This window comes from Pectinophora gossypiella, chromosome 1 (genome assembly GCF_024362695.1).
Source record: "Pectinophora gossypiella chromosome 1, ilPecGoss1.1, whole genome shotgun sequence".
NCBI classification, from domain to species: domain Eukaryota; kingdom Metazoa; phylum Arthropoda; class Insecta; order Lepidoptera; family Gelechiidae; genus Pectinophora; species Pectinophora gossypiella.
In genome coordinates this window covers 4726683-4739260 of record NC_065404.1, presented here as the reverse complement: position 1 = coordinate 4739260, position 12578 = coordinate 4726683, and the positions used below count along the sequence as shown (strand labels likewise).

The 12578-nt window shown below is 38.7% G+C and overlaps 1 protein-coding gene and 1 long non-coding RNA gene across 2 annotated transcripts; one reads left to right on the top strand and one right to left on the bottom strand.

Annotated features, from left to right (window-relative positions):
* Positions 1–5886: 5886 nt before the first annotated feature.
* LOC126366932 (uncharacterized) lies at positions 5887–8565 on the top strand. Its single transcript, XM_050010276.1, has one exon. It carries the CDS (start codon positions 5887–5889, stop codon positions 8563–8565), a length of 2679 nt encoding a protein of 892 aa, XP_049866233.1.
* Positions 8566–11080: 2515 nt separating this feature from the next.
* On the bottom strand, positions 11081–12573 carry LOC126382041 (uncharacterized). Its single transcript, XR_007569017.1, has 3 exons — positions 12212–12573; positions 11576–11706; positions 11081–11448 (listed from the first exon to the last, which is right to left on the bottom strand). It is a non-coding gene; the product is annotated as an uncharacterized LOC126382041 (long non-coding RNA).
* Between the last annotated feature and the right edge of the window lie 5 nt (positions 12574–12578).

Genomic DNA, 12578 nt, shown 5'->3' with positions numbered 1-12578 from the left:
AAGACAAATTCTTGATAATAAGTTGGTTATACAATTCTTTATGACTCAAATGCCAAAACTTGTGTTCCGCCGAAATAATATTACGTATAACTAAGATTATAGGAGTGAGTTAGGGGTAAGTTATATGTTTAATGTATGTTACCTAAAAAATTGGTGCAATTGCCATTGTAATATTTCACAATCCTTTATCGCTGCCATTCTAACGCTTTTACCTCCTAATTAGATGATTTACATTAAAAAAATAAGCAATGGCCGCGTAAAATTGCCGCCAAAAAGCGTTACACAACGTGCTCGCCCCAGTAAAAATGTCAATTGATGTTAGAAGCACAGGGCATTAGCTTCATTCAGCCTATGAACCATGATGGCGTTAAGCATTCGTTTAATTAAAAAAGGCCCGGATTTAATTGAAAAGTATTCATTTGAACACTCTTTTGTTTGGTGTTTCGTTTTGATTTATATTTTACCGGTCGGTGAAAAGGTGGCGCGCGATTTTGTGGGTTTTTTATTATTTTGCTCCATTTATGTGGATTTTTTGATAGAATTACATTTTTAAATCACATCAGGGACTGGTATTGATAGCCACATGAATATGGGCGGTTAATTAATGGTAAAAAATGAGTAAGAAAAAGTATAATAAATATATATTACTGTCGCATAAAAACTCTTTAACACTATACAATTTCATTCCTAATCTCCACTTAATACATTCAAGGACAGAGCGTCTAATGACGTACCGATTCTAAGGTGTCATACTATCTATTATGAACCATCAATAACCCATGGTCTAAGCCCGTGAAAGGGTTAATAAACCTCTACATACTCCTATTCTGAAGAATTAGTACACTTAGCACATCTAAAAGCAGTCTAAAAGTAATAAATAAGAACTCGGTGTGACCATATTTCAGAAGTTGGTTGCTTCCTCCGACGGCGACAAAATATCTGCAAGTCTAATACCCGGCTGAAGTTGCACAGGATAAGGGGAGGCCATGCATTACAAATGCAATGGGACAGGCCCAAATTCAGGCTGGATTAAGGGGCTGTAATTATTGGATTAACGGCCCCAGGGCGCTAGAGAACGGAGAGCTGTATCCAGTTTGTGTCAAATTGTTATTTATTTGTCGCGCACAGCGCGAGTTGCCATGTAAAAATACGTCCACTTAGAAGGTGAGTCTTTTGGCGCCAACTGTCAGTCGTTAGCAAATTGACGGCTAGTTAAAAACTGCAGCCCAGGGAGGCAAAAGGGCGAGGACCTGGAGAGGGTGAGTCAGCTACCTCTTGTAAGTCCTTTTTATACTATATATGTGATGTGTCGACTGGTATTCATATGGTGTGGAAATATGATGAGACTGTATTATCGTAGCAGTAAATTTCCATAAATGGTGTCCAATAAAACGCTAGTACAATGTACTTTGAGTAGTGTCTTAGACATGGGGGCGTAGAAATTGGACGGGAGCGAGTATCTCTCGCCCCTAGCGACAGTCGACTATTAGTTGGAGAAACCGTGGCGGAACTATGGGGAAGGTGGAGGTTCCCGGGGGACCAAAGGTCCCCTGTCCGGCGGGTGCCAGATATTGATCAAGGCTAGCTGTACGACCAGAAGCTTGTGATCTAGGGTGAACAGGAAGAGCGAGACTTAGCGGCAAGGCCACCTGTATCACATTAGTAAGGCACCCGGGTATATGCGATTACTCAGACCGGAGCGAGTCGACTGTATTGTCCGGCCTGACCGATGGCAATAAACATGTGAGAGTAAATATCTTGTTAATGCAATAACAGTCGATTCATGATTCCATACCATGTAATGCAAGGTATAACCTAATTACTCTAGTTTTAACTTTGTTGCTCAACCCAACGTTTTTAGACTTGAACCCAAGGCTATTATCAATATCTAAAAAGGGGGCGACAAATTTGGTGGAGATGCTGGGATAATATATGCATCAGGTACACTTTTCCGGTAGAAAAGTGTAATAATAATCGTATATCATTGTTATTATCCCAAATATGATATGAATGTTATTCTATTTTATTAGGCTTTTTTGAGCACCCTGGGTGATCAAACCAGGCCGTATATTATGATTGAAGAATATATTACGCATCTTGGACTTGCCGAGAAATATATATTATTTTGTGTTATAAAAGGAATATTTAACATTTATCAAGCTGGTTAACCTTGTGTTTTATTTTAATTATTAATTGTTAAAATTTATCCTTTTTATTATTATGAGTTGGTGGCTATGTCTGGTATAGCTCCAACACCCCCATACACTATGCGACTTTTATGTCGGGTCGGACAGTGTAAAGCGGCTTTCATACATTATAGAATATAAGATCAAAGTCTATGGTTGTATAGGTTTAAAAAATAATATTTAATTTGTAATGGAGCTAGGACATGGAAAATCTAATGGATTTCATATTACTGTGGTGAGATAAAAAATTGTATATTGATATTTTTACGTAATTTATGAAAAACAAATAAATATTATTTTGGCGTAATATTTATCTATGGTCAATTTATTTATTTTTTGTGTTGATTAGATTGGCTAGCTTGGTAGTCCTGCTCGTTCGCAAATATTTCCGCTTCCGGAAAAATTTTCACAACGGTGACGGCGTGCCTTCATTGACTTTGTTGGAAGTTACTTTGTTTGTTTATTGTATTGTGGAAATAGAGAGTGTTGAGTGGTGAATTTCAGCATTGTACTATATAAAAGGACGATTCATCTAAAAATCGTGGAATAAAATAAGCATATCAGGTAAGTGTTTAGATTTTTTGGTCCAACAAGAAAGCCGCTGGCTTCGCGCGCAGCGAACTACGTCGTTATCAGTTGGTTACTTTAAAGTTATGACAATTTTTTCCGCATTTGTACATCATCAACATAATTGTTATATTTAATTTAGTTGACATCGATACAAACAAAGGGAAAAGTGAATCAAGGCTCCGGTAAAGGGAACAAAACCGCGAGACCAAGTAAGTAAACCAGACGATTTGTACCTAAATACTTCTAATAATAGGAATTAATATTTGTGTTAAGTGTTCTTAATATACAAATAATAAATACGGTAGCACCCGGCTATAATATGTCGGACGTTAACATTTCTACTAGTATTGGAAACCATTGTACAAGAACGCTGAAATAATACATACCACGAATTTTGCTATGTTCCCACGCGTTCCTATCGAATCGAGATTATTCATCGAAAACTCGTGGTTGCAATTGTCATTGTAACAAAAACTTATTTACTTAATTGTCATGATAACGATCTTATTAGAACCAATGGCAATTAGCGCCTATTGGAATTTATACTTTTAATTGTCACGTATTATGTACGAAGTTAGTACAAAGTGAAATAGCAATCACTGCATTAGTAACTTTAGATCATACTAATTTCAGAAATTCAAAATGGAAGACATTTTGTTACGGAGAATAAATCTGCGAAGAGAGGCTTTGCGATCGGTTTATGACCCCGCAAAGGAAAAGTACGACGCCGGCAATTTAAATGTGGCGGAAGCATCCGTTATAAAAAGGCAGCTTCTTAGTTTGATATCAACTTTAGATGCTGAAATTAAAACTTACACCGAGAAATCGTCTATTCACAACGTTGAAGTGGTGGATACCGCATTATTAACGCAAATAGAGGCGGAACGCCTTGCCACACTGCTCGATCACTCATTGCAAATAACGATGGAGCAGGAAGCAGTGACTAACGATACGGCGACTGACTCCCTGACTACTGCCAGGCTACCTAAGCTCCAGCTTCCGATATTTTCTGGGGACAAGCTGAAGTGGACAGAATTTTGGGACCGTTTTCGTGCAAATATTCATGATAGAAATATTGGGGAAGCTGATAAATTGTCATATCTGCTCAGTTGTCTAACGGGGGAGGCATTGGAGGCTGTCTCCGGTCTGTCAACTTCGAATGAGAATTACACTATTGCCATTGAGGCTCTTCAAAGAAGATTCGGATCAAAGGATACCATTGTAGATGCTCACTACACGGAGTTGTGCAATCTTAAAAGGGCCACAGATGATAGTAAAAGTTGTCGGACAACCCTCAATGAGATTGAAAGAAACATTAGAGTACTAGAAACACTGGGAGAGCCATCAAACGGAAATCATCTTCGAGCTATGGTATTGCGGAAGTTTCCTGACCGTGTGGTCCATGAACTACATCTTATTGGCACTGACAATTCAATGACTGACATCAGGGCTGGTTTGCACAAGATTATTACTGCCATGGAAAATTCTGTTGCGGTGCTGGCAGATTCTCAGGTCTCATTTAACAATCCTGGCTCCACTACCGAAGCTCTACATGTACGTGCAGAGAATACTATGCCAAAACAAAAAACTGAATTTCTCATGAATCAACACAAGAGAAAGGGACAACCTATCAACTATGGACATAAGGCAAAAAAATCCAAAAGGCCTTGCCTCTTCTGTCAACTTTCGAATCATGTCAGTGCTGACTGTAAGCGAGTTAATACCGTGGAAGCCCGAAAAAGGAAATTACAAGGACGTTGTTTAAAATGTTTACGGCGAAACCATAAGTCTGAAGATTGCAAACGCAAGATAAGTTGTTTCCGTTGTAAAGGACCTCATTTCCAAATGCTGTGCCCGGAAATAAAAGACAGCAGTGGCAAAGATCAGAGGCACTAATGATGTAGAAGGTAGCAGCAAGGTCGGCAGGATTCTTCTAGACAGTGGCAGCCAAAGAAGTTATGTGACAAAGAAACTTGCAGATGTACTTAAGCTGCAAACCGTCAATACTGATCTCTTGCTGATATATACCTTTGGAGCATCAACCCCTCATGAGACACCTAGCCCATCTTCTGAAATAATAGTAGACACCAAACGAGGGATAAGTCAAAAGATAAATGTAAACATAGTGCCTCACATCACAGATCGGGTTCCAATAGCTACAGTCAATGATAGTCGAGTTGATATATTTGCAGATGATGAATCAGCTGGTGAGGGCATAGACCTTCTCATCGGTAATGATTTCTATAGTTCATTCATGCGGGAAAGAAAAATCAAGATGTCTGAGAATTTATATCTGATAGATACCGACTTTGGATATGTTCTTTCCGGAAATGTCAGTTCATATGATAATGATAATATTTTGTCTATAAATACTTACTGTCAGTGTCACACACCCAGTTGCCCATACTTCACTGAGCCGGACTTGCCGTTAAGGAATATTGACATCCGATTCTTATGGTCGCTGGAAAATATTAGGATTACGGACTCTCCAAAAGCCACTCGTCATGAAGAAGCTGTACAAAAGTTTAATGAGACAGTGCAATATAAAAATGGTAGATATGAGGTCAAATGGCCTTGGATCCAATATCCACCAGACTTGCCATCAAATTTTGGCTTGGCCTTGGGGAGATTGAAGAGTCTTATGAGAAGGCTAGACGAAGACTCCCTGAGGGAATACAACAATATCTTGAAAGAGCAATTAGATTTGGGAATTATAGAAGCTGTACCATCATTTGATAATGGTGACACGAACCGGTCTGTGCACTATCTGCCCCATCACATAATAAGGCAAAAGGGCAAACGAGGAAGAATTGTTTATGATGCATCAGCAAAAATACCTGGACACATAAGCTTAAATGAGTGTCTATATAGTGGTCCTTATATGCTAGAAGATCTAACAGCACTTCTTCTCAAATTTCGAACCAGGAAGATAGGCATTACTGCTGACGTAGAAAAGGCTTTCTTACAAGTGGGATTGCATAAAGATGACAGGGATGTCACACGATTTCTGTGGGTAAAAGATGCGAATGAAGAACCAACTGGCGATAACCTGGTATGCTTTCGGTTCTGTAGAATACCCTTCGGAATAATAGGAAGCCCTTTCCTACTCACAGCCACAATAAAACACCACATGATTCAATCAGATGACGAGATAATAAGGTCAGTGGCTGATAAATGTTATGTGGATAATTTGGTCACAGGAGCCGACACACTGGAGGAGGCCATGGAGATCTACAAAAAAGTAAGAACTTCTTTCAATCAGCTATCGATGACCATCAGGGACTGGACTTCAAACAGCAAAGAGTTTTTAGAATCTACTCCATCTATACATCAATACAATCAGTCGATGGAAGTGAAAGTTCTTGGTCTAGCATGGGACATAGACAGTGACAAGCTAAAATTAAACTGGACTGAGAGCCACCTGACTCAAGACTCAATAGATACAAAAAGGAAAGTTTTACGAGCTTTAGCCAGAATCTATGATCCATGTGGGTTCGTGTGTCCACTTGTGCTTCCCATGAAATTACTCTTTCAGAAGATTTGTGAGCAAAAATGTAAATGGGACAGCATATTACCTGAAGATATTACACAATCACTGAAGCAAATCCTGGTCAAGCTCAAGGACATCACGACGGTAAAAGTTTCTAGACATCTCGGAGCTATACCATCAGACGCATCCGCGATATATGAACTACATGGATTTTCAGATGCATCAAAAGATTCGTTTGCTGCGGTAGTGTACTTGAAAGTCATAAGAATAGGAGGAAGTTCAGTATCTTTCGTGATGGCGAAATCGCATGTGGCACAAAGTAAAGACAAGAAAGAAAAGTGTGTGAATATTCCAAGACTGGAGCTACTTGGGTTCTTGATTACGAGCAGGTTGTTGAAGTATGTAAAAGTAAACATAGGCGTACACATACATAAGGATTTTTTATGGACAGACAGCCTTGTCGTACTTAGCTGGATGCGGTCAGATAAACTGCTCCCACCGTTTGTGTCAAATAGAGTCGAGGAGATCAAAAAGAATTTACCAGAAGCAGTATGGTACTATATAAATACCAAATCGAACCCTGCTGATCTCGCTACGCGACCGGAAAACTGGGAACACAAAAAGGAGTTGTGGTTCAATGGCCCAGAGTTCTTGAAGTTAGACGAAAGCTACTGGCCTAAAGACCGTCTTTATGACAGCCATCACAACACTCTTCTCTCTATTGGGGAGGGTCTAGTTCAGAGTCCAGGTGAGCAAATAATAGATACAACGAAAAGCTCTGAACAAGAACAACCCAACCAGGACTTGACTGAACTAGATGCACCACCACAAGAAGTTGAGGCAACAAATGAACTCATGTCAAAAATTAAAAAATTGCAAAGTGAATGTTTTGCTGAAGAGTTAGAGGGAAAAAGGACTCATTTAGTCAGAAACTTGGAATTATTTGTGGATGTTGATGGTATACTTAGAACAAGGGGTCGAATGGGTAATACAACGTGGAGCTATGACATGAAGCATCCCATACTTTTGCCTAAAGACGCAGAGCTCACGAGGATGATAATCAAGGAAGCTCATGAAAGTAATTATCACGTTGGAGCCCCTCACACACTCAGCATTCTTCGAAAGAAATATTGGATACCACAAGGGAAGGCCCAGGTGTTGAAGGTCATTAAACAATGTTCAAGATGCATAAAACATGGAGGTGGGCCTTACAACCTTCCACCTGCACCACCACTGCCTGCGGAAAGGGTGACGTACAATACTCCCTTTACATATACCGGTGTAGACTACTTTGGCCCGTTGTATGTACTGGACTCCTCGAACAACAAGGTGAAAAGATGGGTGGCCTTATTTACCTGCTTGACAGTGCGAGCCATCCATTTAGAGGTGGTCAAAGACCTAACAGCAGAAGAATGTCTTCTAGCCATTAGGCGGTTCGCAGCAGCCAGAAACACGCCGAAGAAAATATACTCGGACAACGCCACCTATTTCAGGCTAACCAGTGAAGTAATGAAACAACCATTTTGCATCAAGAATTGTATCGAGTGGAAATTCATCCCTCAGCTTGCTCCATGGCATGGAGGATTTTATGAACGCATGGTGGGCTTAGTGAAACAGTGTCTGAAGCGTACATTAGACAAACATTTACTCAATGATAGTCAACTGCTCACTATCATCAAAGAGGTGGAAAATGTGGTAAATGCAAGACCTTTAACGAAAGTTGGACCTGAGTTAGAACATATACTGAGCCCTTCTGACTTCTTAAGCTTCGGTAAATGCTTGACCGTAGATTCAGCTGCCGTGGAAATACCGGCTACTGGCACGCAACTGAAGGTCGACCTAATTACAAGCTGGAAAAGAGGCCTTAAGATCCTAGAGGAATTCAAACTTATGTTTGTAAATCAATACCTAGCAAGCCTAAGGGAGAGATATCGCCAGGATCCGAAGCAGCCTAGAATTAAATCACAGCGGGTACCTCACCATGGAGACTATGTTCAGTTAAAGGAAAACAGTAAGAACAGAGACAACTGGAAAGTTGGTAAAATCGTAGAGTTGATCAAGGGCGCTGATGGCGAATGTAGAGTCGCTAAAGTCAAAGTCGACGACTCTATTTTTACCAGGTCTCTCGGTCATCTTTATCCTCTTGAGGCTGATAGTGAGGAAGGTGATAAACCAGAGCCGGAAGCAAATTTTGCAAGCAGTGACCTTATGGGGGGCGATAACATAAGCAAAAAATATGAGATGATCATTGAGCCAAGTACGTCAGTTGATGATCGAGCAGGGGTGGTTGCTCCTGTTGATGTCCCCATGGACACATGAGGAAGAGAGAAACGAGGTGCTGCTGTGCGAGCCCGGGAGAAGATCCTGGAGTGGACCAAGCATCTCTTCACCCTGCTGCAATAACTCTCCTTGCTGCCGGGAGTGTCGCGCACAGCGCGAGTTGCCATGTAAAAATACGTCCACTTAGAAGGTGAGTCTTTTTGGCGCCAACTGTCAGTCGTTAGCAAATTGACGGCTAGTTAAAAACTGCAGCCCAGGGAGGCAAAAGGGCGAGGACCTGGAGAGGGTGAGTCAGCTACCTCTTGTAAGTCCTTTTTATACTATATATGTGATGTGTCGACTGGTATTCATATGGTGTGGAAATATGATGAGACTGTATTATCGTAGCAGTAAATTTCCATAAATGGTGTCCAATAAAACGCTAGTACAATGTACTTTGAGTAGTGTCTTAGACATGGGGGCGTAGAAATTGGACGGGAGCGAGTATCTCTCGCCCCTAGCGACAGTCGACTATTAGTTGGAGAAACCGTGGCGGAACTATGGGGAAGGTGGAGGTTCCCGGGGGACCAAAGGTCCCCTGTCCGGCGGGTGCCAGATATTGATCAAGGCTAGCTGTACGACCAGAAGCTTGTGATCTAGGGTGAACAGGAAGAGCGAGACTTAGCGACAAGGCCACCTGTATCACATTAGTAAGGCACCCGGGTATATGCGATTACTCAGACCGGAGCGAGTCGACTGTATTGTCCGGCCTGACCGATGGCAATAAACATGTGAGAGTAAATATCTTGTTAATGCAATAACAGTCGATTCATGATTCCATACCATGTAATGCAAGGTATAACCTAATTACTCTAGTTTTAACTTTGTTGCTCAACCCAACGTTTTTAGACTTGAACCCAAGGCTATTATCAATATCTAAAAAGGGGGCGACAAGAACCTTTCAGTAGTTACTAGCAAATGGCTCGAGCTTGGTTTTAAACTAGTTTGACATACTTATTCGCTTCGTTATCGCTGTAATTAATGCTACGTAATTTAACAACTATCATAAAGTTTTATCATAACAAAATGAATACCTTTGCGCTTTGCCCCTGCCAATTTTTTTTGAACCTTTTGTATTCTTTCAAATATTTGTTATACGATAATTTCATTTTACTGTTTACGTAAGTGATAGTTATATTTTATATATTAAAGTGTTATTTAATTTTTTCTGAACATTTTTAAAAGATTTTGCATTTTTTAGATATTAAGTATGTGAGGCGCGTGACGTTTGCAGTGATTTAAAAACAATGAGAATAAAATTAAATTGCCAGTAGCCCAGTATAGTACTCAAAGAGGTAGGTTAGTACTGATCTGAGGTACTGATATATTCTTTTAATTTTTAATTAAATAGCCCGCTATTCTAGTAAGTTTTTTCTTTTTTGTTTTGGTTTTCCCCGAAGGGTAAGGCAAAGGGAACTATGCCCATACAGCCATGTCTGACGTATTTTTTTTCTTGATGATTAATGAAATGATGAAAGGTGATGATGATGAAACCTAAGCCCCCACCCTCGGAGTAGACTCCTACTCCGAACCCCAAACAAATTAACTCAAAAGTCCGCATAAACTTTTGAGTTATGAAGCGGCTTCCCGGCACGAAGCGAAAATAGGCAGATACACTTTGTTTATTGAATACTCCAATATAATAACACTCGCGAATGTCTTCCGACTAACTTAATGCGATCATTAACCACAAAACACCACTTCGTATTAATTATTTAGATTACTCAATGAAGAAAGCAACTGTCCCGTTCCCGTTTCCCGCCGAAAAGCCGTAAGTTTTTTCTATTTTGTGCGCGTAATATGGAACGTATTTAGGGGTTCAATTCTTAAGTTTATTAGTTCAATGATGGATGTAATTAAGGTAAATATAGTATCAATTCGGTATATAAAGTAAAGTTTACGGCTTGTAGTAGTTGTAGTAGTTTTAACACTATGGCCCTGATGGTTTTTTAATAACTAACTTCAGTATATATAACTTCACTCAGTGTTGTTAACTGATGGACGGTCTGTCGGACTATTCCATAGACATATAAGAGTATGGACTGGAAATACCTACAAAAAAAACGTGCCACTTCGTCGCATAAAATGGCGGCCTTTACTAGGGATGCAAGCTGTTTCAATACTAGGATTACCATACTCGTACCTACTAGGTATAGCATTTTCTTCTTTGCGAGTCGATGGCGATCGATACTAAATTTTTGCTGACCAATAATAGGTATAGCATTATAATAATAAGTATTCATAAGAGAACAGAAAGGGAAGGTAAAGAGTAATTAGGTGGTGTACTGTATTTTTCGCAAATTTTTCGTGTATGTTTTGTGTAAAACTTGTTCTTTTTGGTATGTTGTGTGCAATAAAGTATATTTGTATTTGTAAAGGGTTTAGTCAAGATTTATCTAAGTAGTTTCGTTAACAACTCTATAACATTGATTACATTCTTTATTGCGCACAATTCGAATCCACCTGGAGTGTATAATGAAACATAAATTATAACGGAAATCTGTTTATTAGTAAGTATTAATTTCACACATTATTTATTATGTAACTACATTATATTTACAATAAATACAAATCTAAACAGTGTCAATTTGTTTAGAAATTGTCTTTGTGATACCCTGTCACATTGCATATATAATTATTATACGCTTTCGGAGAAAGAAAATGTAAAGTTAAAGCAAACTTTCTTATTTCTTGGGAATACTTCTTTGGCAAAGGTAAACCTTGAAATTTGTTTACCTGCCTTTTCAAAAAGTCTTGCGGTCCTGCCAATTCTTCCATCAATACATTTTGCCCTTTATTATTTGATTTTTATTCTGCAGATCTTCCATAATATTCTTCAAATTGGCTATCTTTTAATTTTTTCATCGCGTCTTCTTGAACAGACTGAAATAAAGTTTAATAATAATGTTAAAACAGTGTATGTACTAAAATATATCTGATTTAAGTGCATTGTGTACCTGGTTGAATTATACTATATCATGTTAAAAATATGAAATTATTTGATAAATACCTTTTCATGTACTGACTTATGAGACAGACGTACGGGCAATGGCATCACAGACGACGTTGCAGCTGTGGATTAGTTTTCCAATATAACCTGTTTCAGTAAATCCAGTCGACAATTTTGGATTGAAAGATGGCCTGAAATGAAAGATAACATTCATTTATTTATATAAAATTTGTACAACTCATAATTGTTTCGACATATAATAGTTACAGTCTAAGTATATTAAGTACATAATAATATATTATATAGTTGAATGATAGATAGTATAAACATGTTGTGATAACATGATACAAATATGTTATCTATCTAGCCAGTAGTGAGATGATGCAAGCTAGGCTGAAATTTAAATATAAATTTAAACACCAACAGCCTCTCTCTAACCATCGTCTTCTCAAGCTTTTATTTCTTGGAAACCTGTTAACGTAAAAATAATAACTAGTATTCTTAGCCAGTATTATTGGCGCAACACTAATTTGACTATGACGAATAAAGATATTGGAAAACAAAGAAAAATACGGTTTGTGGTATGACAATTACTCAAAATATATAAAGGTTTAATACAAATTCATGGCTCAGTTGCGTTGTAACATCAAAATCTATAGGATTGTTTGTATTATTCAATGAATACGGGGTACTAACCTATGAAGTGACAAATACGGTTGATTTCTGTCCTTTCTGGCACCACACTGTACAATACAATACACGGACATGTTGAATAACACTTTTTTCAACTTCAACTTCGATTTAGCAAATCAAATCCTCGTAATTTATCCGCAAAACACAAAATACGATCTCATAAACAGCTACTTGACAGCAGAAGTACCACAAAACACAGCGCATAAAATGGCGAAAAATGGCACGCACCTACAGCTGTTGTGACGTCATCACAAAATGTTGCCATAACTAGAAATAACAAATATATATTTATCTCTTTTACCAAATGAAATTTTGTACTAGTAAAAAAGAGACAAAACGATTATTGACGACCTGTTTCATAAACTACTCA

Excerpts from the sequence above, each read along its gene's own strand:
- LOC126366932 (XM_050010276.1), top strand. The coding sequence starts at position 5,887 with ATGATTCAATCAGATGACGAGATAATAAGGTCAGTGGCTGATAAATGT.